Below are 24,469 nucleotides of genomic sequence, written 5' to 3' on the forward strand. Positions count from 1 at the left end.
CCTTATGGTTAACCATTTGCAATTTCTACTTGCCGGGGACCCTGGATGTCAGCTTCCAGTAAATAATTCAACTTTTTTGTGTTTGGAAATTTTTCAGTGTCAGGAAAAGCTGACCTTGGACGAAAAGGCTAAGTGACTTTTGGAGCTGAGGAAGGTAATTAAGTGGAGAAGAACAAAGGAAAAGACAGAAGATGGGAAGGCTCTAGCAGTGTTGGGCGGTGGGGAGTTGGGGGGTGGGGAGCGGAGTGCCAAGTTAGGGAGCAGCTCACATTCATGATGTGGACAAGTCGGATGTGCAAGGCCATGGGGTTCATCTGGGTGGCTTAGGGAGCTCTGGAATCTGCCGATCCAGGGAGGGGGACTTTAGGGAAAGGAGGCAGGGCAGCTGCTCACCCCACCCCTGACATGAGGACTGGCACAAGAAGTGTGAGATTCTTGATGAGGGACCTGGATGACGATGTTGGCTGAATTAGCCAGGGAAGGAGGGAGGGAGGAGTGGAGCCTGGTTTGGGTGGCGTTCCCACATTTCAGAATAACCCTCACAAAGGGTCAGGATATATGGCAAGGCATAGCCAGATTAGATCTGGGTTAACTCGGGTGCTTGGCCCCACCTCTTGCCAGCTATGTGACCTTGGACAAGTCTGTTCATCTCTAAGCTGGGGTTTTCCTGTCTATAAAAATGAGGATAGAGTATAGCTCAGAGGCTTGTGAGGATTACGTGGGATGAGGCCAGGGCAATAGCCAGTAGCCATCACCCTGAGCATTCAGTTTGGACCTGAGTTGCTGACCAAGGCCTCTGTCCACACTCGGTAGTCCGATCCCTTGTCTTCTCCTTGGAGACTGGCCATGCTAAGTCCCCTAAGGGAGCAAAGTCCACTGTAACAGAGAAGGTACTTTCAGCTGATTGTCAAGGGTCTGAACTCAGACCGCACAGCCAGTCACTTGTGTCCATGTTTGCGATCAAGCCGAAAAGACTAAATACTCCACCTATGGCCTTTGGGATATGAACTCCCATCCGAGCTAAGTCCTCCTGAGCTGGGGGCTCACTGCAGATCTGAGCTGTGGCAGGATGGTGAGCTGCAAGGGACTCGCCCAGGGAGACGGCCTGCCCTTTCTGGTCTAGAGAATAAGTCAAAGCCAAAGTGATTCCTTTAAAAAATAATTTATTCCACACATCTCCTGGTAGGTTTTTCTGCCCACCGTTCCTGGGTAGCAGCTAGTCATCGACTGGTCTTTCCCTCTAGAACCAAGGGGGGCTTCCACACCCAGAAAACACTGTCCCCAAAGCAGCATGGATTTCCCTCCACTGGCCTCAGGATGGGACAACAGATAATTCATTCTTTCTCCCACCCCTCGCAGCCCCACACCACCTTCACTTGCCAGGGCTGTCAGTGGCTGACGGCCAGACTATTTCCTCAAGCATCCAGCTTGTGGGGGCTTCCCTAGGCAACCTTGTCGGCCTCATCACTGACCTCCAAATTGGCCGGGCGTAACGTTGGGTGTCCTCAGACAACTGCCCATCAACACAGTGGCGGGTGGCCAGCTCCTCCTATCACTGGCACCCAGGGACTGATGGGCAGGGCCGGGAGGATGGCAGGCCCTGATGCTGTGCAGCCTTTAGGGCTGGGTGCTGGTGGCAGTGTCGAAAAGGCCTCCCTGAGCAAACTGGTGTGGTACTTGTGGGCCAGTCCTTAGAAACCAATGGCTCTGCCCTCGAAGCCGGATCCGGCCATGGACATCAAGGCGACAGGTGAGGGAGTGACGGCGACTTGAAGGCGACCTCCAAGGGGTAGTGGCAGTCACAGCAGTGAAGCTCGTCAGTAGGCTAGGCTGTGGGTTTGGGGAGGGCTTGCCCTCCTTTTTTCTCTCTCAAGAGGCCAGGAGGGTGCCCAATCCTATAGTGGGGGAGAGGCTAGTCCTTATTGTCCTCAGAGGGGAAAGGGCAGGCAGAGGGCTATGAGTCTCGCGGAAGAGATCTCCCAATGCGCTGGAACTTAAGGCCAAATAATTTTGTCATTTTGCTTTCCCTCTCTCGAAAAGAGAATCTTCGCTGACGAGCGCTAAGCATGGCCTGCCAATGGGATATTCCTAGTGATTCACTAGGGGCCATCTGGAGGATAAAATACCATTTTATTACCCTTATAAAAAAATCATTCATATTCTTTCCTGGGTGACTTGATAGCCTCCAGATATTATCATTACAAAAACAGGTTTCTTTTCCTCGTCTTGTCTCTATATGTCTTTCCTTGGCCTCTTTATTCTGCTGAAACAGAAGATGCTTACCGCAAGAGCTGGTCTCAGAGTAAAAAAATAAATGATTCCATGATCTGATATAAAACGGGTTGAAAAAGACACCTGGGTCCTGCATGCCAGGCCAGGCACTGGGAAGGAAAAGGAAACGGGTGTTTGGGCTCAATTCAATTCAGCGATGCAGCAAAAATGTCTTAAGAGACGAAACAAACTTCCTGATGATGGAGAAAAGGCTCTTTCTGCTTGGAAGGGGGCTGTTTATTCCTGAGCTGTTTATTGAGACAGGAATGAGTTGGGAGCCAGTAGCCCTGCAGAAATGTCCAGGAATTTTTTTTTAAAAAGTAAACCCTCAAGGTCTTGGTGAGGGTTTGCGGTCAGCAGATCAGTGTGGTTTGTCTTGCCCATGGTCCTGCAAGTGGCCGGGTGAGCAGGGGTCAGGTGGAGGCCGGACTGTCCATGGTGGACAGGAGGTGAGCGACTTGGGCCCGCTCGGCCGGGCTGATGTGCTGGCTCATGTGCATCATGCAGTCCAGGGCTACCTCAGGGTTTTCCTGGACCAGGCTGCAGGAGATGGGAGAGAAAGGTTGGGGTCACTGCTCCCACATAGTTCAGTGGGCCTTAAGATGGCCCCAAGAATCCCTGTGCAGGGCCAGGTCACGGTCCTGGGTGGGCAACAACCTGCAACTCCTGAATCTCTTCCTGCTGTGGTCGCCATGGGGATGACAGTTCCATGGGGCAGGAGAGAATATGACCCGAGGAACAACAATGGACCCTATTGGTCACTAGCTATGTGACCTAAAACATGACATTTCCCCTAAACTTCAGCTTCATGCCTCAAAGGAGTCCCACATGATCTACTGCCTTCTTCCCAGGGGACCCCATGGGAGAAGGAGGAGCAAATCCTCCAGAAAGGCTGATACGAAATGGAGCCAGCAGCCTAAGGCCTATGAGTTCAGAATATGGGTTCTCTAAGCAAACATGTTCTAGCTGTGACCTCGGACAAACCACCCTACATATTCCAACAAGGATCATGAATTGAAATCACTGCAAACCCTCCACATAGCATCCCCAAGGTTCTGTGCTGGGTCAGTGGATATGGGGAAGTTTTGGCCTCTTTCTGGGGGGCCGGGCCCAACACTGGGCTGTAGACCCCAGCCAGAGGCCTGAGACCCTGCAGTGCAGTGGATTTGAGTGGCCGCTCTGAGGTCAGGCAGCTGGAGGTGAATCTTGGGTTGGGCACTTGCTGCTAGGTCCGAGGGACAGGGTGGGGCGGCCACTCACCCTCGGATGGTCTTAAGGGCAGAGTCTCGCTTCAGGTACTTGATGTTTTCTCGGATGGTGGAGTGCAGGCCATCCTCCACCTGCCAGTGCTGCTCCAGCCACTGCACCACCATCTGATTGTTGTCCCACAGGTAGGCCTAGGGAGGAGGCAGAGGCACTTCAGAGAGGAACCCTGCTACTAGGCATGACACCCACCCGCTCTCCTGCCCTATCTCCGGCCCAGGCCCACCTTGACTCAGAGAGGAACCCTGCTACTAGGCAGGCCCACCCTCGGGCCCCCATGACACCCACCCACTCTCCTGCCCTATCTCCGGCCCAGGCCCACCTTGACGGCCCCCTCTGTCTCCATGAACCAGCGGCGCAGCATGGACTGGATGTGCACATGGCTCAGCTCGCTGCTGATCTGCAGGATCTCCTGCTTGACCTGATCCTCCAGCAGGAGGCGGCGCAGGCGCCAGTACAGGAAGGATCTTGAAGTCTTCCATTCCAGAATGTCCTGCGGACAAGCCCCAGGCCTGAGTCTCCGGAAAGGGGGCAGGGGGTGGGGGGATGGAGAGGCAGTAGGCTGCCTGGGGCTGTGCCCTGTGCCGGGTGCAGCTCTGTGATCATTCCCAGCGTTGGGAGGTAAAGGTACTTTCTAGGGAAGTGGCAGAGCCAGTACTTCTCCAGGACTCTTGACTGGCTTACCAGAGAAACGGAGGGCTCAGGCTGGCTGAGAAGGAGCATGAGACACAAGGATAGTAGATGACTATAAAATGTCCTCTGGGGAGGGTGCTAATGCAAGGCAGAAACAATGGCAATCTGGTCCAGCGGTTAGAGACAGACGCACACAGGTCAGACTGATGGTTCCCAAATCTTGCAGCCTACTAGAATCTCTTGGGGATTTGAAAAAATATATACTGATGCCTGGCTCCCATCTTAGATATTCTGATTTCATTGGTCTGGAGAGCCACTTGGGCACTGGGATATTTTAAAGCACCCCAGGCGATTCTAATATGCAGCGTTTGAACCCAAATCTCTTCCATTTGTTGGAAACCGGGTGACCTTAGTATGGGCCATTCGCACGCAGCCACGAAGCTGCCGGCTCTTACAGAGATGACGCCTTTCTCCAGCATCCTGCCAGGCGTATCGTGGAGGTCGGCGAACTGTACCGCCACCTGGTGGTATATGGGAAGTAGCAGGTCCTCCCGGGCCTTCAGCTGGCTCTCCAGGTCCTTGCGGTCCTTGTCGGAGAGCTCGGACATTCCTGTGAGCAAAGGCACAATCCCGAGTTTGCAGAACAGGCCTTGCCCCAAGAGAACTCTGAACATTAACTCCGATAGCACTCCCAAACCAAGCTGCTCGTGCAGTCTCAGAAATACATGCACGTGAGACGGCATTCAACATGCAACTTTAAATCTGCCCCCTTTTATCAGACCCACTGTGCTTGCTTGTAGGATACCATCAGTTACTATTTCTAATACCCATTATAAAATATAATAAAGGAATATTATAAGCAATTATAAGCAATTCTATGACAATTTAACAACTTTGATGAAATAGGCAAATTCCTTGAAATAGAAACTACCAAAGCTCACCCAAGAGGAAACAGATAACCCAGTTAGTCCTGTATGTAAAGAAGATGAATTCAAAGATTTAAAGATATCATGTTAGTACAAACTCAGGAAATAGGAGGGAACATTTCTCAACTCATTCTATAATGTCAGCATCACTATGATGCCAAATCAAAGAAATTATACACACATACACAGAGTAATAAATCTTGCAAACAGCACAGTTATAAAGACACTGCCACCTAATATGTACTTTTAAAGAGAAATAGATCTAAGGCTACAAGTGAAACAAAGCTATCACTCAAACAAAATGGTTAAAATACTTCATGTCTAATTAGAAATTCTAAAGAGACAATTTGCTACCGCAATTCTGATGTTTCTTCATTGGCCCAAAATACTGCAATGGTTATATTTTATGTGTGATGAGAAAAAAACTTACTAAGGCATTGTGTATGTCTTTTAATGTTAAAGGGGTTGATTTGCCATGTGTGCGCATTTAAAATATCTCGATTTTTGTAGCTGCATTTTGGTATATCTTTACTTTAAATTTAAATACTAGAAACCTCAAACAGTGGAGCGGTCTGGGCCTCTCGATCTGAGGGGTGATGCATTTTGGACCCTCTCACCTAGCTGTTCCACAAGCTTCTTGTAAGTCGGGTCGATCCTTCTCATGGCCTTTAACAGGTCTTTCTTTCGGAACTTAATCTCCACTGTTCCCTCTGGCTCCAGAACACTCCCCCTGAAAAAAGAAGAGGCGGGGTGGGGGGTATATGAGGAGTCCACCAGGAAGTGACAGACAGCCAGAAGACACGGGGGTGGTGGTAGAGAACAAGGAAATTGGTGTCAGTTCTCGGCTAGTTCACGGACTGTATGACCTTGGGCAGGTCATTTCCCCTCTCTGGTCATCTGTTTCTATATCCACACAATGAGGGACTGAACCACTTTTTAAAATAAAGTTTTCAAAACTCGAGAAGGCCCCTGGAGCTTCAAGGGTGTGTGACCGCCTCCAGAACAGCACAGCCTCCTGCTCTGCAGCCACAGCCCTTTCTGACCGTCTGGACTTCTGCTCGCCTAGCACCAGGGTGCTGTTTCTGCTCTCCTTAATGCTCACAAAGGCACAATGAGGAGTCCAACATGGTCCCGTTTCCAACCCCCTCACACACCCCGCTGTCCCCACTGTCTTCTGATAGCTTGGAAAAACTGAGGAATACTTTATATAGCTCTGAGCTTCCTGGTGGCCAGAATAAAAAGTTAATTATGACCCCATTCGAGGCTGCTCATGTCCTGAGTCTTCCTGAAGTGCTGACTTCAGCAACCCCCACGAGAGCCTAGGTGCACTGAAGACAGGGCAGGCTTGGCTCATTTGCCTAACATAATGCCTGGTATACAGTAGGTACTCAATAAATTTTCACTGAATTAATGACTGAATAAAGAAGTAGACATAGGAATAGAGTGTCTATATTTTGGAGAGAATTACTCTTGAGGCCTTTATATCCTACACAGCACGGAGTCTTCACTTTGAAAGTGCTCAAACACTATTTTGCAAGTATTATTGTTATCCTTTCTGTAGAAGTTTCTGGAATGAATTCCACCTACAAAAAAAAGTACCAAGAAGGTTTCTCTCCCCAAAGAATAGATATCCTCTCAAGGGAGTATTCATCCAGTCATTTGTTTGGCCAGTATTTCCCAACCACCCTCTAGGAGTCAGGCACTATGCTAGGTCTTGGGTTATATAAACCAGATAAAATACAGCCCCTATAGAAACTCATAGTTTTGGGAAAGACTCAAGAGTGTAATGTGAACTAGATGACTGGTCACATTTCCCTTTTCATCTTGGCTGCCAGGAAGCTCAGCTGCTTTTGGTCTTCCCTTATTTGATTGCAAACTTCCTTGGGAAGCAAGTGAGTATAAGTTATGAAAGTAAAAGACAATTCTTCTACCACCTCCATTTTTCAGCCACTAGCTCTACTGAGAAAATCCAATTGGACATTGGATGCGAGTTTCAGATTGGTAAAACTGGAAGCTCCCTGTCCTTCAGAAACTCAGAACATCCCCGTGACCCACAACCAGGGGCTCAAAGGTGATGGGGCCTGAGGAATGGCAGTGAGAATAAGAAAAGGCTAAGCTGAGTTGAGGGCAACACACCCACCTGCTTTCTTTGTCCGCATACATTTCTATGCACAGGGGGTTGATGGTGGAGTCTAGGACCGCCCAGGAGCCTCCTCTGAGCTCAGCATAGGGTGGGATGTAGATGAGGATTGGCTGTTTGTATTGCCTGAGGCCATCCACGATGTAGGCTCCAAACTTCAGCACCTGGTCGTACATGTCTGAAAAGCAAAGCAACCGTCTGGTGAGGCGACTTCAGGCCCCAATACTGTCCACACGCAAAGCCCGCAGTCTTTGCTGTCCTGGGAGAGCATGTTCAGTGGGGAGGCTTCATAGCACCACCATAGGAAGAACACTGGGCTGAGATTCAGGAGCCAGCCCTGGCACTGATGGCTTTACCATCTGTTTTACCAAGAGGCAGCTAAGGGTCTATGTGACTTTGGACTGTTAAAGAGTGAAAAATTTTCAAGTGAACCAACTAGCTAAGTCAGCTACAGGGAAGAAATATCTTTAGATACCAGAAGTTGTCCTACTTGCTTGGGTGTGGTTTAGGAGGTGTATTGTATAAAATATGAAGATGGCCAATGTCTGCTTCTGTAACCCACTTACTTGTTAACCAGGGTGTGGTACTAGGTGATGTATTGTGCTAATGGCCAACTTCTGCTTCTGTAATCTGCTTGCTTGTTCTAGGTTTTATAACTGCCTCACTCCTCAAACCCCGGGGCTGATCTCCTCTAGCCCTGCGTGGTAGAGAGTCAGTCGCCAGCCGGCTAATAAAGGCTCATAATTAATCTCAATTGGCTCCGTGGGTCTTAGAATCATTCGCGCCATAACAGACAAGTTACTCTCCCTTCCTGGGCCTTAGTGTCCCCATCTGTAAAGGGAGGCATAGAGAGTAACCAATCTCGAAGATTCCTTCCATCTCTGACCTGCCCACTGTCCTGTCCCACTGTTTCTAGCACAGAATCACGGAGTCCCCTCCCTCCTGTCCACAGAGAGCAGGCCCTTATTTTCTACTAAGTGCCAAACAGCTGACATTGTAATAATAATGTAATAATAAAATCAAGCATAATCACACCAAGAGCTAACTGGCTCATCAAATCCTTTCTTTGGCCCTGTGAAGTTGGCCTTATTCTGAAACTGAGCTCAGAGAGGTCACCCAGCTAGCTAGCAAGGAATCACAGCTAGTCCGCCCACCTCTCAGGCCAGCTCTTTCCTCAACATTCCACTGAGAGCCACTGGATCTCAAAACATGCTTGAGGGCTTAAAAAGCACTCACACAACTGTCAGGTCACTGAGGCTCACAGCAGCCCCCAGAGGAAGGCAGGGCACACGCACCTTCTCCTCATTTTACCCTAAGCAGGAAGGCGACCGGTCGCCTAGGGCATTCAGCAGGTTCTGAGGCCGCCCCTCCCTGCCCTGTCACTCAGGGTATGACCTCCAACAAGTTACACTGGGAACCCTCAGTTCATCTGTAAAATGGGCTGACATTATCTGAACTGCTTCTGTCCTCAGGGTTGAGTTGGGTGATGGCTAAGATGACCGTGGGACCACACACAGAAAAACAGCAACACCACCCGGACGGGGCTGTCCTGGATGCTGACCTCGTGGCTTTAGAGCACCCACGGCGGAGGCCGCCTTACCTTTCATACCACCAGAGAAACCTCTCCAGTTAGCGAAGATCATCAGGGGCAACTTCTCCCGGTTGAAATCCTTGATGACCTGGGCCGTTTTGTAGGCTGAGTCCGGGAACCACACCTGGCCTGCCTGCTGGATTATCTGGAACATAGAGCCAGCTGGATGAGACTTCTGTATGCAAGGGTGACCTCAGGACGTGGGATAGGCGGGCAACCTGACTGGCATTGGCATCACACCAGAGCCAGGGCTCACAGGGAAGGCCCAAAGCTGGTGTCTAAGGATCCCACTGGGCCCTCAGACTGCAGCGCAGAAGGGTCCTGTTGCCCCATTTATAGACTCAGAGGGGCACCAAACTAGTCAAGGCCAAGCTGAGTCGGGTCCTAGGACCCATCCTTTGGCTTCTGAGCTCCTTCCAGGATACGGTGTGGCCCAACCTAGAAAAACCAGCAGGGATTTTTGGAAGCAAGAGGCAGGAGGGATTCTTAGGGACCTTCTGTCATCCTCTGCAGAAGAAGGAAGATGGTATGAAACACTGCAGCCTGCAGAGAGTGTGCCAGAGAAATGGCACCGAGTCCTGATTCTGGGCTGACTCCTCTGAGCTGGAAAGGCAGATATGCAACCACCAGGATCCACTCCTGTCGCTGAGCCAGTTGAAATAGCAGCCCCAGCTCCCCAGCCCCCTCACCTTGGCCTCAGAATCCAGGTTGGCAGGGTCCGCGGGCACCGCCACCTCCACCGTCCGTGTCTCCACAGAAATTACTCCAACAGGGATCCCCCCAAGCCTGCAAGGTAGAGCACAGGTGAGCCAGGTGCCGGGCAGCACCTCCAGGTGGATTTAAAAGCAGATGGGTCCACCCAGGCCCCGCTGACATTCTATGGGTATTCTGGGAGTAGGCACTAACGACTGGGATGAGGGCACGCAGAGGCCTGCACTGTTGTCATTCTGTCAGGGTATTTTATTTTATATTATTATTATCATTTTTTAAGCCTACAGCATCTGGTATTCCTAGGTGGTCTTCCATCCAAGTACTAACCAGACCCGACCCTGCTTAGCTTCTGAGATCAAATAAGATCCGGCATGTACAGGGTGGCATAGCCGTAGACCGGCAGGGTATTTTATTAGAAGGCAAAGCAGGAGCCCAAAGCAATAAGCTACACGAGTTGGCAGGCTGGAAAGGTCCTGTTGGTCCCCTTATTGGGGCCACAGCCATCATGGGTCAGGCCAGTGCAGGGTCTGAAGCAGCACTGTTCATTATAACTTTCTGTGATGATGACCATGTTCTCTATCTGCTCTGTCCAGTGCAAAAGTCACAAGCTTCACGTGGCTACAGAGCACTTGAAATATGATGAGTACAACTGAGGAATTGATGTCAACATCTTTCATTTTAATTCATTTAAATTTGGATTGTCACATGTGGCCGGCAGCTACTCTATTGGAAGGCGCAGGTCTAGACACCAAGTTGCATCTGGAAAGGAATGAGTGATGCTGAGCCTGAAGGAGCTTCAGCTCAGGCGATACCATGACATCTGTAACTGTCACCGATGGCGGCTGGCCACTGCCATGCCGCGTGCATCACTGGATTACTCTCATTTACTCATCCAACAACCCTACGAGGCAGGTGCGGGGGAGAGCAGTCTTCAAATGAAGGAAGGGCTTCCATGTGGAAGGAGCAGATTTAATGTCAGATTAAAAAAAAATTTTTTTTTTAATGAAATCCTTATGGAGAAGTAACTAGTGCCAATACTATAGGCTTAGTGTTATAATGTTTATTGCCCGGGAGGTAGATGGAGGTAGATAGTAATAAAGTAATAATAATCATGATAGTAATAGCAGCCACTACCACTTATGGAACATGTATGGTATTTTAAGTGATTAACATGTATTACTCCTAATTATCACCACAATCCTATGGGGGTAGACTCATCATCCCCGTTTTATAGATGAGGATGTGAAGGCTCAGAGAAGGCAAGTGACAGAGCAAGGGCTTGACCTTGAGTCTGACTCCAGAGCCTAGACTTGTAGCAACTACTTGGTGCCAGGAATCTGAGTGATACATTATGAGGATGCCCCTTTGGGCTCCATAAAAGGAGGAAAGTTTGGGCCACCAGAGGTGCACCGAAAGATGGTGGCTGCACTGCTGGGGAAGGCACTTAAGCAGTTAAGCCTTCCACCATCTACGGTATACAACAGGGTTCCTGCCCGTGGCCCTCCAGAAATGAAATTCACAGTCTTGAGTGTCTATGTAGTTTTCTGATGAGAGCACCCAGGGCTGCCTTCTGATTCTCAAAGGGGCCCAAGTCCCCCGTGGCTAGAGAGCCCTGTCCCAGGGGCAGACAGTGGGAACAAGGGTCCCAGCCCCCAGCAAGAAGTTGGCTGAGACGCCTTCTAAGGCCACAGACAAATTTAGACTGCATGAAGAAGTTCATCATCCAGAAAACCATCCTCCAAGTCAGTCTTTCCTTCAGAAAATCCTGGGGCCAGGAAGAAAGTGTCCGAGTGTCCAGTGAGGCTGGGTGTGTGCAACCTGACCCGCCCTCAAGGTTACCTTGCTCGTCCCGTCACCACAGTCTGGGCCCAGGGTGCCAGGATTTCTCTGAAACTGCCGTGGTCGAAAAATCCACTCTGCCAGGATCCCTTTAGAGCTGTAGGCAGAAGGCAGAAGCCCGGGCTGAGGGGCAGGGTGGATGAAGGCCCCCAGAGTCCACTTGGTGCTAAGGATAGAAAGGTCTTCGCCTGACAGCCCAGATACCTTTTTTTCCTGGAAAACCAGGAAGATCCCAATCCCCTGCCAAACCAACCAACCAACAAACAAAAAAACCCGGGGCTGCAAAAAATACACCAAGTCAGGAATTCAGTTCATATAGAATATCCAACCACATCAATTCCCGTCAATGCCAAAAACATGGAGATCCTAATCACAGAGTGACGGACCCTTTCAGAGGGTGGGGATTCAGGAATGGACCGCCTGTCCTGAAAAACTCATCCGTGACCTGCTGCTGGCTGCAAGTTAATAACCATTTAACGTTCCGTTTAACAGGGAAGAAAATCTTCAATTTTCCAGAGGGGGGCAGAGATGGAGGGAGAAGGGGAGAGAGAGAGAGAAGATGTAATCATGTCAGCTGCAGCTACCCCTAGAGAAGAAATGTGACTTAAACCCACACCGTGGTGTACCTGACCGCAGTTTGTACAAGAGCAGCCAGGCAGCAGGGGGGAGTCTCAGGTTGCAGGTGTCTGAGGCTGGGCACCTGGAACAAAGGTGCCCAACTTCAATGTCAGCCTGAGGACTCGCCTGACGAGATGGTGAAACTGCCAGTAAGAAGTCAGACATTTTTTAATCAAGCCAGCTTCTTCCATTCTCACAAGTGTGAAAGGCCAAAAGAAATGAGAGGAGGGAGCAAGCCAAGGGACTTTTCCCGGCAGAGTCCGGCACACTCCCAACGGGCACCTCTCCTGCACCATGCATCGGGACGAGCAGACTGATTTCTAAAGGTGGCACAGCATGTGAAATTCTAGACTCGGGATGATGGTAACGGGGTAGCTCAGCTTTCCTGTTCTGTTTTGGTTGCTCGGAATGTAATCATATACCTCCAGGGAATAAACCTACCCCTTCTGGAGAGAGAATGTGTGTGTGCAAGTACGTGTGTTAACACGTGTGTGCATGTGTCCACATACATGTGTGTGGAAAAGATGCTAACTTGCCTGTCCTGGGGAAACTCACAGAGAGCACCCCTGAGAAGCCTCAACCAAATAGAGAAAGAGGGAGGGAGGGAGGGAGGGAAGGAGAGAGAGGAGCAATCTTTGAAACTGATGTGTCAGCCCTGGATTTTTCACTTATGTAACCACAGGGCAGTTTGGGGAAGGAAGGCACATTCTCCACTGCACTTTACCTCTATCCATCAGCTCCAAAAACCAGAGGCCGTTTCAATCACTTGGTCAATAGCTCAGGAAAAGCACAGAGTAAAAGCTCAACTCCTCTGCTCTCTCTGCATTTCACCTCAGGTGCACCCCTGGGATACCTGACCAAACATCAATGCTTCTACGTCACCCCAGGCCCAGAAAAGGAACCTGAGGCCCCGGTTTCAGGCAAACGCTTGAGGACTTACTTGGGTGAGGCCTTCCTGCAAGCATCCACCGGGGGTCGTAGGAAGCTCTGGATGGCAGGAATTCGATTTCTCTGTCAATGGGGTCAGTGGGTGTGATGATAGGGACCGGACTGTGATTATCCTAGGAAAGAAAGCCAGGTCTCCAACTCAGTCTCCCTTGCTTGTCAACAATGCCTGGGATTAAGCCCGGCTGTGCAGCAGAAGCCCAACCCTAACTACCTAAATCACCGCAATTCTGAGCAGCATTTGGCGAGGACCTACCAAGTGCTGGGCTCCAAATATCACTGCACTTAATCATCAGGATAACACCTTGGGGTAGGGGATACTGTTAATCCCATTTCACAGATGAAGAAACTGAGACTCAGAAAGATTAAGAGACTGTCCCAAAGTCACACTGCTACTGAGGAGAAAGCCAGAAATCAAATCCAGCCAACCACAAAACTTGAGGATTCTCTATTGTCCAATGCTACCTCTTTTGACAAGAGGCGATGCCATCCCTTCCTAAAGGACCAACGGATAGCATCCCTATGTTAATTTTTTTTTTAAGCGAAAAATAGCTTGTACGGGGCTGGTGTCAGAGAGGCAAGGGAGGAGTAAAGAAAACTTCACCTGGCTACATCGGCAGCGCTCCTTGCTCCCCACGTTCCCACACCACCCCGCAAGTGAACCTGGTAAGAATCTTCCCAGCTCTAAGCTGCAGGGGGCAGGGGTGAGGATACTGCACCTTTGGCATATAGGACAGCCACTCCAGGATGGTATAAACGCCCTCGAAGTCGTCCGGCACAGTGACGTGGGAGATGCCATTGTAATACATGATCTGCACGCCACCCAGCTGGTTGTTGGATGTGTAAACATCTCTGCCTAGGACCTGCTTTGACACGGCATGGTTAGTAAGTGCTGTCTGGCTGGGTGCCCTTGCATCTGTCTGGAAGTCATCTCCCTTAGTGGTCTTCAACCCTGGTTGCATGTTAGAATCACCTGGGAGCTTTCAAAAATCTGGATGCCCATGCTGCACCCAGACTCATGATATACGAGAATCTTTGGTAGGTTTTTTAACTTCCAGAAAATTCCAACATGCAGCCCAATTTAGAGAATCAGTGATCCAGCTGATTACTTTGGTCATCTCAAAAGCAAAACTCTACCTAGTGTTTCTGAGCCAGCAGGTCTGGGGCGGGGCCTGAGAATCTGCATTTCTAACGAGTTCCCAGGGGATGCTGATGCTGCCAGTTCAGGGGCTGGACTTTGAGACCCTCAGTGGGATTTTAGCCAACATTATATTATTATAGAGGCCTTATAGCAATGTGGAAAATGTTTCATAAAATGAAAAAAGTAGAATACCAAACTACATATTTACTATCAGTCATGTAAAGCAGGGGTCCTCAATCCCCAGGCCACGGACCAGTACCGGTCTGTGGCCTGTTAGGAATCTAGCCACCCAGTAGGAGGTGAGCAACAGGCGAGCCAGTGAAGCTTCACTCCGTGGCCTGTTAGGAACCTAGCCACCCAGCAGGAGGTGAGCAACAGGCGAGCCAGTGAAGCTTCACCTGTATTTGCAGCCACTCCCCAGAGCTAACATCGCTGCCTCAGCCCCATCTCAGATCATCGGGCATTAGATTCTCATAGGAGCACCGGTCCCTGGTGCCAAAAATGTCGGGGCCATTGACAGATGATGATGAGAGGGAAATACACCAAAATTATAGTAGGACCACAATTACTTTTTTTGGTAATTTTCCAATTTCATGCAATCTGTAATGCTATCTTAATATTTTCTTTTCATTTAATAATGTTTTAAAATATAAAAATTAAAAACATTTAAATATAGCGTTCCACCAGAAGAGCCTAATACTTTTGGGGGGAGAGATTCATAAGAGGCCCAGAAAATTGCGAATTGGAAACACAGCCCTTATGTCAGTAGGAATGAAACTGGCTTTCTACTGAGAAAAATCCCCTCAGGGAACAGTGGGAATGTTACAAGGACCCCAGGCCTCTTCCCCGTCACCTTGTTGAGAGCACTGGCTCCTGTCAAGATGATGTGGGAGTTTTCCACTTGGATCACTCGCTGGCCCAGCCTCACCAAGTAGGCCCCGATCCCAAGGGCTCGGCAGGTCACCTGTGGAGACAGGATCCCTTCTGAATTCCCAAGGGTGGCATGCCCCGCCCCGGCACAGCAAGGACAGGGGGATTGCCCAGGAACCCACTGGACGCAGATGGAAGCTACGACATTGCCACTGGCAACTTGACTTGGGGCCACACAACAGAGGCGAAGCCTGCCCTTCAGGCTCCCGCCTAATGTTTGCTTCCTGGCGATAAAGAACATGGTTAACCAAGAAGAGTGGTGAATCAAGCAGACATGGAATGTTCTGGTTCTTCTGGGCTGGGTCATTCACGAGCCATCGCAGCCTCTTACACACCCAAAAGGATGGCTAGGAGTGTGTGTGAAATTGGTGAAATGCGAGTAAGCTCTGCACTAAGAGTATTGTGCCAACATCAATGTCCTAGTTTTGACAATGTACTATGGTTATGGAAGACACTGTCATGGGGGAAGCTGGGTGAGGGATACACGGGAGCTCTTTATAGTAATCTTATAACTTTTGCTGAGTCCAAAACTATTTCGAAATAAAAAAAACAAACACACACACAGTTGACCCTTGAACAACACAGGAGTTAGGGGCACTGACACCCCAACCCCTGCAGTCAAAAATCCACATATAACTTCTGACCCCACCCCACCTCCGACAAACTTAACTATTAATAGCCTACTGTTGACCTGAAGCCTTACTGATAACATAAACAGTTGATTTTTACATGTTTTATATATATATTATATGCTCTCTTCTTAAAATAGAGTAAGCTAGTCTACGGCCACACCACCCTGAACGTGTCCGATCTCGTCCGATCTCGGAAGCTAAGCAGGGTCGGGCCTGGTCAGTACTCGGATGGGAGACCACAGAGGAAGACCAGGTAGTTAAAAAAAAAAATAGAGTAGGCTAGAGAAAATAAAATGTTATTTAAAAAATCATAAGGAAAAGAGAACACATTTACAGTGTTTATTGAAAAAAAAAATCCACATATAAGTGGATTCAGTTAAACCCATGTTGTCCAAGGGTCAACTGTGTATATATATATATATATATGAGAGAGAGAGATATATACATATGTATATATATGAGATATATCTTTTGGACTATGTAAACATATATATCTTTTTATACAATACAGATATTTCAAAATGAAAAAAATATTTTTAAATATGTAAAAAAATATATATTTTTACATACATATTATATTTTTTTATTTTGAAATATATACAAAATAAATACATATAGTATCTGGAAAACAAGCCTAAGGAAGCCACTCATGGCTAGCATTTTCACCCTGGAAACTGAAGATCCAACACTGAATGTAAAAATAAGGTCCTGAATAACAGTTTACCATTAAAGATTACTGCTACTGCTACTATGAAAAAGAGAAAATATTTTTGAAAAGGCCCAGAGAGGAGATACTCATTCAGTACCACTTAAAATTGGACAAAGTTCTTCTGAATACTCAATATCTTCTAAAGAAGAGGAGACTGGACCCTGATTCAAACAAACCAACTATTAAAAGGCATTTCTGAGATAACTTAAAACTGAACCCAACCTGGGTTCTGGTCATATTAAAGAACTGGTTGTTGGTGTTGTTGGATGTAATAATAGTATTGCAGTTCTGTAAATTGTGGGGGGAAAGTCCTTATCTCGTAAAGATCCACACTGTGGTATTTACAGGTGGAAAGATATGATAGGGGGTTTGCTTTAAAATATTCCAAATTGGGAGACAGAGGGGTTGAGGACATAGTTGGAGCTGCATGATGAACACATGGGGCCCACAAAGTCTCTATAAGAAATAGTTGAGACATAAAAGAAAATAAAGAGAAAACTCACCAAGCTAATGGTGATAATCTCTTCATAAGCCAGGGAGGACTCCCCAGCAATTGTGCCTGAACCCCGCAGGTTCTCCACGCCCAGTTCATCATCCTTCCCAATGATATCTGTGATGACATACCTTCAAGAACCAAACACAAGTTAAAGACCGAGATCTAGTCCAGAATAATCCAAGGCTGATGCATTTCCCAAGGATCTGAGGCAGGGGAGACAAGCAAGGTGAGGGACCGGAAGGTGATAAAGCATCCAGAGGTGAAATGAAAGCAGAGATCTGGAACCTTCACGATTGGCCCTAAAGTTTCTAGAAGAGCAAGTTCAGCATCAATAATTGTCATCCCCCCAACCAAAGTTGTCTGCCTGTTCAGAGGCTGTCTTAATGAAATGTCATCCCCTGTGCATTTCTCCAAAAGTAATCTAGAGTAACATTTCATCTACAGAGAGGGGAGTATACTTGGGAAGCCACTTGGTTCATGATCAATCAATCGATCGATCGATCAATCAATCAATCAATCAAGATTCCATGCCCACATAAGCCTGAGAGACACTGTACAGCATAACCTGTTAGAGATTCATAACGTGCCTCAGCACATTAAGGATTCAGAGAAGGCCTGCAGTAAGGATGCTTGTTAGATCCCATTTAACTCAGTGTTTCCTAAACCTACCTGACTATGGAAATTTTTCCTCCCTCCCACATATCACCAACTAACATTCCAGAAAACTCAGCCTGGGAAAATCCATTTAATCAACCTTGCTAAAAAACAAACAAACAAGAAAACGAACTAACAAACAAAAAACCCCCAACGATCCCTAGAAAAGACAGCCAGTGGCCTTGGAATTCTCATAGAGGAGACCCCTGCCCTACCTACACTTTCCCAGCTTGCCCAATCACTGCTGCATCAGTGAATCTGCAACTCTGAGGACATCAAAGGAATCCAATCTAATTCTCCTTGTGTGATGTGCTATTTTTGTGAGAGGCAAGACTCCTTTGGGGATGACAAAGGTGGGTTCACCCTACAGAATGCCCCAGGTAAGCTCAGGAGCCCCACTGTATAAAAACCACTACCCATTTGAAAACAGCACCACAAGCAGGGAGGCAGAGAGACAGATTCCCCAGTAGTAGCTGAAATTAACCACAGGCAAAATGAAGCAGCTGCCCGCTGTCGTTTACCTGGATTCTCCTTCTTCTTCTATGTGTTTACAATGGACGGAGTTCAGGGAGCTGATTTTGGTGTAGTCTTGAGGGGTCAGGTACAGGTATTTAAATCCCTTAAAAAAATATACTCCGGTGAGGCTATGACTCCAGTTCCCTGCACTCAAGCAGTCTTGTTTTTTTAAAAATGTCAATACTGTAGAGGCAGATGTCAGTAACATGTTAACAATGTGTCGATAACATGTCAATGCATTAATAACGTGCTAAGGTATCTGATGTTAATGCCATGTCAATAACAGCTACAAAATGAAGATCTGCTCTGTGCTAAGTGCTTTCCCACTCATCCTTACAACACAACCTCACTTTTTTTCTGGGCTGATTCTGTTTCTCAAGCATCTTTTCACTACTGCTCCTCTAAGGAGTCTTCTTAGATATTTTCTTCATTGCCAGCCCCACCTAATTTTTATTATAGATATATTCTTTATGTGTCATGTGTGTGTGTGTATATGTGTGTGTATGCTTTTTACATGAAAAGAATGATTTTGGCCCCTTTGGGGGAGGCAATATCATCGTCCCCTTGGAAATGCATGCTCTAGTTGTAAAGAATGACTGTCCCCTGCATTTTCACATCACAAAATGTGTGCTTATCTCTCGTTCATTTTGCCTTGTAGTGTACTTGGTGTCCCTGTATCTTCCAGATGATATTTAAGAACCCTTCGAGGCCAGAAACTATGTATTTTTCATCTTTGCATTCTCAGTGTCCACCGCATTTAGGAGATGCTCAGTGTGTGTCAGCTCAGTGTTTACAAATGTTTTTTGCATTATTGTCCCCGTAAAGAGTTTTTTTAGACAGTTTTTCCTAATCACCATCCCCTCCCATTAAATTTTAATACCGACATACTGCATGCCTGTTTATGTACTGGATGGATAGATACCTGTGCTTTATATATAAAAAGAGTAATAAGACTTTTTCCACTCCCCTTGTGATACTATCACCTCCCACAACGAAAATACAATGCTAGCTGAGTGGAATCACACCACTACACCTGCTTCGTGACGTACTTTGTGGGGGTCTTCTGGGCTCACCCAAGCCACCTGGAACATGTGTTTGATTTCCTCTGCAAGACCGATACGGGCCCCACTGTTGGCTGCGAGGTAGATTTTGGGGATACCCTCTGCCCGGGCCATCTCAGAGGCCCGCAGGTACAGAAGGTCCTCTCGTAGGCCAAAGGATCCGATGCGGAAGGTGATATCATTGCTAATGATGATCACGTCCCGCCCTTCTGGATACTCTCGGGTCTTAAACCTCATTTTGAAGGCCACCATGCCCACCTGGTGACGAATGCACAAGGAAAACAGGTTTGTGTCTTCGGGTAAAGTTTTTTGAAAGGGTGATTCCAGTCCGGGACTGGGCTATGCTGAGTTCTTACCTCATTTCCTCCAGGAAGTCGGTTCATTTCCACCAGCTGGCCCTGAGGGTCCAGTACGAGTTCAGTGTATGTCAGGATATCTTGCGGGTACTTGTCTGGGGAGCCCCACAGTTTAAAGAGAGCCTGGAGAGAGAGGAAGAAAGAGAAAAACTTGAAGTCGTCAGTAGAGGGGCACATTTTCTAAATCTTTCTTTTTAAATCATGAATTGTTTAGAGCACACAGAAAACATGCAGAATAATAAATACCTGAGCATTCAGTTCATGGTTTTGTCAAATCGTAATTTTTCCTTAGTTGCTTAAGATTTTTTAAGGAAATAAGAAAAATGTGGTTGAAGCCCCGAGTGTACCCCTCCCCATCCCATTCGTCCTTCTGCCTCCCCCCAGGTCATCATTATCCTGAATTTAGTGTCTACCAATCCTTTGCATGTTTATGTTTTTATTTCATCATGCATGCATACTTTTAAAATATGTAGTATTATTTTGAGTGACTTAAACTTTAAATAAATGTTATCACACTGGACATGTTCTTCTGCACCTTGCTTTTTCAAGTCCCTGATGTGTTTGGGAGATGTATCCATATCGATAAATTTAGCTCTGGTTTCTTCATTTTCCATGCTATTCAATCTTCCATGGTATGACTATATCACAATTTATGTATTCATAACTCTTTTTAGGAACATTTTAGGTTGCTTCCAATTCTACAGTATTATCAAATGGTGTAATGAACATTCTTATAGTCTCTTCTTATAAACACGAATGAGTTTCACCAGGTATATACCTAAAAGTGGAACTGATGGGCCATAGGGTTTGTGAAACTTTGATTTTACTCGATATTATTAAATTGCTCTCAAATTTCTGAAACCCTTTACAGTCCCAGTAAGACTTTATAAGAACTCCTTTGCTCCACGTACTTGCCAACACTTAGTTTTGTCAAATATGTTAACATTCACCCATCTGCTGAGTGTGAAATTGTATTTTAGTACTGATCTGTACTTCACTGATTATTAGTATGGTAAAAGCCTTTGAATATGTTTATTAACCTGATGAGTTTCTTTTTTTGTCAATTTCCTATTTATAATTTCTGCCCATTTTTTAAAAATAGTTTTGCTTGGTTTTTTTTTTGATTTATAAGAGCTCTGTAAATCTAATTCTAATCCCTTGCTGATAACAGGCATTGAAACATTCTCCCAGTCTGTGGCTGGTCTGTTCTCTTTTATATAAAGAACTTCCAAATTTTAATAAAGTGAATTTTACAGGTCTTTTTCTGTATAACTTATGCTTTTAACTGACTCCACGTAACTTTAACCCTCTTGAAATTTATTTTTGTATACTAAATGATGTAGAAATCAAAATTCGTCTTTTCAGTTAGAAACTTTCTCGTATATTTTAGGGTAGTTTGTTTCTTTGACTCATGATCCCACTTCTGTATTCTGTCAAGTTTCTGTTTATGAATGGTTTCTGTTTATGAATGGTTTCTGTTTATTCTAGGCGCTAGTCTGTTCCACTGGTCTATTTGTCTAGCTCTATTACAATCATACGACATTGTATTAAGTACTGCTGCTTTAAATAAGTAATAACATCTGCTAAGATGAGTCCTCTTGACTCTGTCATGGGCTTTTGCTTTTCTCTATGAATTTTTAGGTTTCACCAAAAAACTCTGAAATTATACTGAATGTATTAATTTGGGCCCAACTAATATCTTTACAATCTTAAATCTTCCCATAGTTATGCATGATTTATCATAGCATTTATTTAGGCTTAAAGTATTTTTAATACAGTTTTAAAATTTCTTCCATAAAGGCCTTGTATGTTATTTGATTTATTCCTAGGAAACCTTACAGTTGATCTTAATACTATTATAAGTGGCATTTTTTTTTTCTAATTTCATTCTACAGTTATTGCTGGTTTATGAGAATGCAATTAAGTTTTGTATATTGATCTTGTATCTAGCATTCTTGCTGTGCAGTCTAACTGGTTCTATAGATTCTCTTGGATTTCTTATATAAACATTTATATCATCTACAAAAAACACCATTTTGATTTTCCTTTTTTAGTCTTTATATCTTTTATTTTTCTTATCTTATTGCATTGGCCAGGACCTCTTGTAAAAAATACTGAATAGAATTGAGGATAATGGCTAATTCTGTCCTGTACTTGTCTTTAAAGAGAATACTTCATTAGGTTTTAGTAAGTTGATATCTTTTATCAAGATAAATTCCTTTCTGTTCCTAGTTTATGAAAAGTTTTTATTTGAACAGATGCTATCTTGTCAAATACTTTTTCTATACCTACTAAGAAATTTAAGTTTTTTCTTAATCTATTAAAATGATAAATTATATAAATAGATTTTGTAATATCAAATCGTATAAGTAGTCAGGAGATAAACCTTGATCTAAATATTTTTTTAAAAACCATTACTGGATTTTATTTGCTAATATTTTATTTATAATTTTTGTGTAAATGTTCATAAATGAGAACTAATTTCCCTTCTCTTAATGTTCTTATCTGGGAATAACGTTAAGGTAATAATAATCTGAGAAAATAAACTAAGAAGCATTTTTTTTCATACTATCTAAACAATTTGTATACAAAGGGAATTATCTATTATTTGAAGGTTTGATAGAAATGGCTATAAAATCATCTGGGCCCAATTTACTAAATAGATTTTTTTAAACTATCATTTCAATTTCTTTAATGTTTATACTCTATTTAGATTTTCTACTTGTTCTTCAGTCAGGTTTGATATTTTTCTTGAAAATTTTCCATTTCATCTAAGTTTTCAAATTTATAGGTTAGCCATAGTGTTCTGTTTCCTTATTTAAAAGAAAGGGGATGGATTTGTGCCTGATTTGTCTGTTTCTTATCCTATGGTCCTTGAGGTCAAGGCAAAAAGATACAAACAATGACATCCTTAATCTTAAAAGTTTCCATTTATTAAGCATCTATTGAATACTTTATATATATATATTTCTTAAAGCAACCTTGTGAGGTGGATACTACTATTATTCTCATTTTACAGAGAAGGAACTATAGCCCAGAGAGGTAAAGAAACTTGCCCAGATACACACAGGGAGCAAAGGACAGATCCAGGATCCAAGCCCAGACCTGAGTGACTTTAAAACACGTAGTGACTTTAAATAGCTGTTCCTACTATTACGTGTCTCCTATGCTTGAAGTGAACTGATGCTTTCTTGCCTACAGTGAAAGGTCCATGACCTCATTCTCACGAATGTCATTCACGAATGCAGCTTTTTCCGCTGCAAACGGGGTCTGTGACCCCAACTCCAAGGTCCATGACCTCATTCTCACGAATGTCATTCACAAGGCAATGGAAGGGATGTAACATACATCTATATCACTGATATCAGTGTGTTCAGTCTTCTTGAAAGGCCCTACTACAGAAAAATACTAAAGGCATAGGGAAAAAAAAAAATACTTGAGGGAAACACACTAAAATGTTACTGCAGTCCTCAGTGGTGCATAGTATATACAGGGGAAATTTTATTTGCTTATTTCTATTTTTCTGTATTTTCCAGTGGATACTTTAATAATCAGAAAACCATGACAAAACATTATTTTTTAAAAGTAGACTAAAAATTTCTCAAAGGCAGTGATTTTATCCTCTTTCTCATGGTCCATCTACCCTTAGAATGGTACCTAGGAAGTAGCAGGTACTTAAATGAGCAGTGAAAAGATCAGAAGGAAATACATCAAAATGTTAAGCAATCTGTCTTTAGGATGTGGAACTGAGTTACTTTTTTTCTTCTTTCCACTCTCCTTTATTTTCAGAAGTTTCTGTATTATATCCCTTTTATCACTGGGATGAAATTGGGTTTATTTTAGGAAAAAAAATACTATGAAGCCATTCCCAATATTATAGTTGACCCTTGAACAACATGGGTTTGAACTGTGCAAGTCCACTTAGATAATTTTCAATAAATACTGTAAATGTATTTTCTCTTCCTTATGATTTTCTTAACATTTTCTTTTCTCTAGCTTATTTTATTGTAAGAATACAGTATATAATGTATATAACATAGAATATACGTGTTAATCAACTATATTATCAGTAAGGCTTCCAGTCAACAGTTGGCTATTGGTAGTTAAGCTTATAGGTAGTTAAGTTACATGCAGCTTTTTCCGCTGCAAACGGGGTCTGTGCCCCCAACTCCCATGGTGTTCAAGGGTCAACTGTAATTTCTTTTTCTTCATGAAGGCCTAGTCCTTTAGGCTGGGGTCTTCAGAGGAGCAACTGAAGGCAGGAAGGTGTGGTTTGTGGAGTCCCTAAGGTGACCCGGGGTGTTGCTGCGTCTCAGACTCAGGACTTGCCTGCCTGAACATTTCTGGGAAGTCGTACACATAGGTGGTTCCCAAGGACTGGGCCTGGAATCGCTTGGCCTGAAGCAGATCCTTGGTGACATAGGGAGTATTGATCAGCATTCCGTGCTGAGGCCCTTGTTTGTTGCCAAAGGAGTGAAACATGATCTGAATCAAAAAGAAAAAACAAACAAACAGCGCATGAGGGAGGCAAGTCTCAGAGAACCACACTCCTGCTTAATTTATTTCTACCCAGTCCTCAATGAAACACAGTGGGGTGTGCAAAACATATCAGATCACATAACAAAGTGAGTGCCTGGAAGACCTAATCTCTTCTCTGCCACTATGGGCAACTAGAATAAGGAGGAGGAGCGGGAGATGTGGAAACATAGCCCCCAAAATGTAACTACCATAGTACTATACATAGACACAGACACACACACCCCACAAATAACAAGAGTGTATAAAAACTGGTGAAACTTGAATAAAGTCTGCATTTGAGTACCCATGTCAATTTCCTATTTTGACAAGGTCCTACAGTTACGTAAGACGCTATCATGGAGAAGTTGGTTGAAGGGTACATGGGAACTCACTGTACTATTTTTGCCTCTGTACTAATTTTGCAACTTCTTGAAAGTAATTATTTCAAAATAAAGTTATATTTATAGAACTGGCAGTCAATTGGATATTTGATTCATTTTACAAAAGTCTGTTCTAAAA

General features: G+C 45.1%; 1 protein-coding gene and 2 pseudogenes across 1 annotated transcript in view; 1 reads left to right on the forward strand and 2 right to left on the reverse strand.

Annotated features, from left to right (window-relative positions):
• Positions 1–1,146: 1,146 nt before the first annotated feature.
• ACACB (acetyl-CoA carboxylase beta) overlaps positions 1,147–24,469 on the reverse strand; it is an 86,997-nt gene continuing 63,674 nt past the window's right edge. The window contains exons 36-52 of the mRNA XM_025040072.1: positions 23,762–23,917; positions 19,433–19,555; positions 19,065–19,334; positions 18,021–18,118; positions 16,853–16,973; positions 14,932–15,042; positions 13,657–13,800; positions 12,933–13,053; positions 11,375–11,471; positions 9,514–9,610; positions 8,834–8,969; positions 7,234–7,411; positions 5,711–5,823; positions 4,623–4,777; positions 3,857–4,027; positions 3,532–3,668; positions 1,147–2,811 (exon numbers count right to left, since the gene is read on the reverse strand). Coding sequence (XP_024895840.1) covers positions 2,685–2,811; positions 3,532–3,668; positions 3,857–4,027; positions 4,623–4,777; positions 5,711–5,823; positions 7,234–7,411; positions 8,834–8,969; positions 9,514–9,610; positions 11,375–11,471; positions 12,933–13,053; positions 13,657–13,800; positions 14,932–15,042; positions 16,853–16,973; positions 18,021–18,118; positions 19,065–19,334; positions 19,433–19,555; positions 23,762–23,917 — 2,355 coding nt within the window. The 3' untranslated portion in view covers positions 1,147–2,684. The remainder of the gene's footprint in view (positions 2,812–3,531; positions 3,669–3,856; positions 4,028–4,622; positions 4,778–5,710; positions 5,824–7,233; positions 7,412–8,833; positions 8,970–9,513; positions 9,611–11,374; positions 11,472–12,932; positions 13,054–13,656; positions 13,801–14,931; positions 15,043–16,852; positions 16,974–18,020; positions 18,119–19,064; positions 19,335–19,432; positions 19,556–23,761; positions 23,918–24,469) is intronic.
• Positions 9,814–9,932, reverse strand: LOC112471396 (annotated as a pseudogene).
• LOC112471391 lies at positions 15,787–15,906 on the forward strand (annotated as a pseudogene).

This window comes from Pteropus alecto, unplaced genomic scaffold (assembly GCF_000325575.1).
Source record: "Pteropus alecto unplaced genomic scaffold, ASM32557v1 scaffold259, whole genome shotgun sequence".
Taxonomy (NCBI): Eukaryota; Metazoa; Chordata; class Mammalia; order Chiroptera; family Pteropodidae; genus Pteropus; species Pteropus alecto.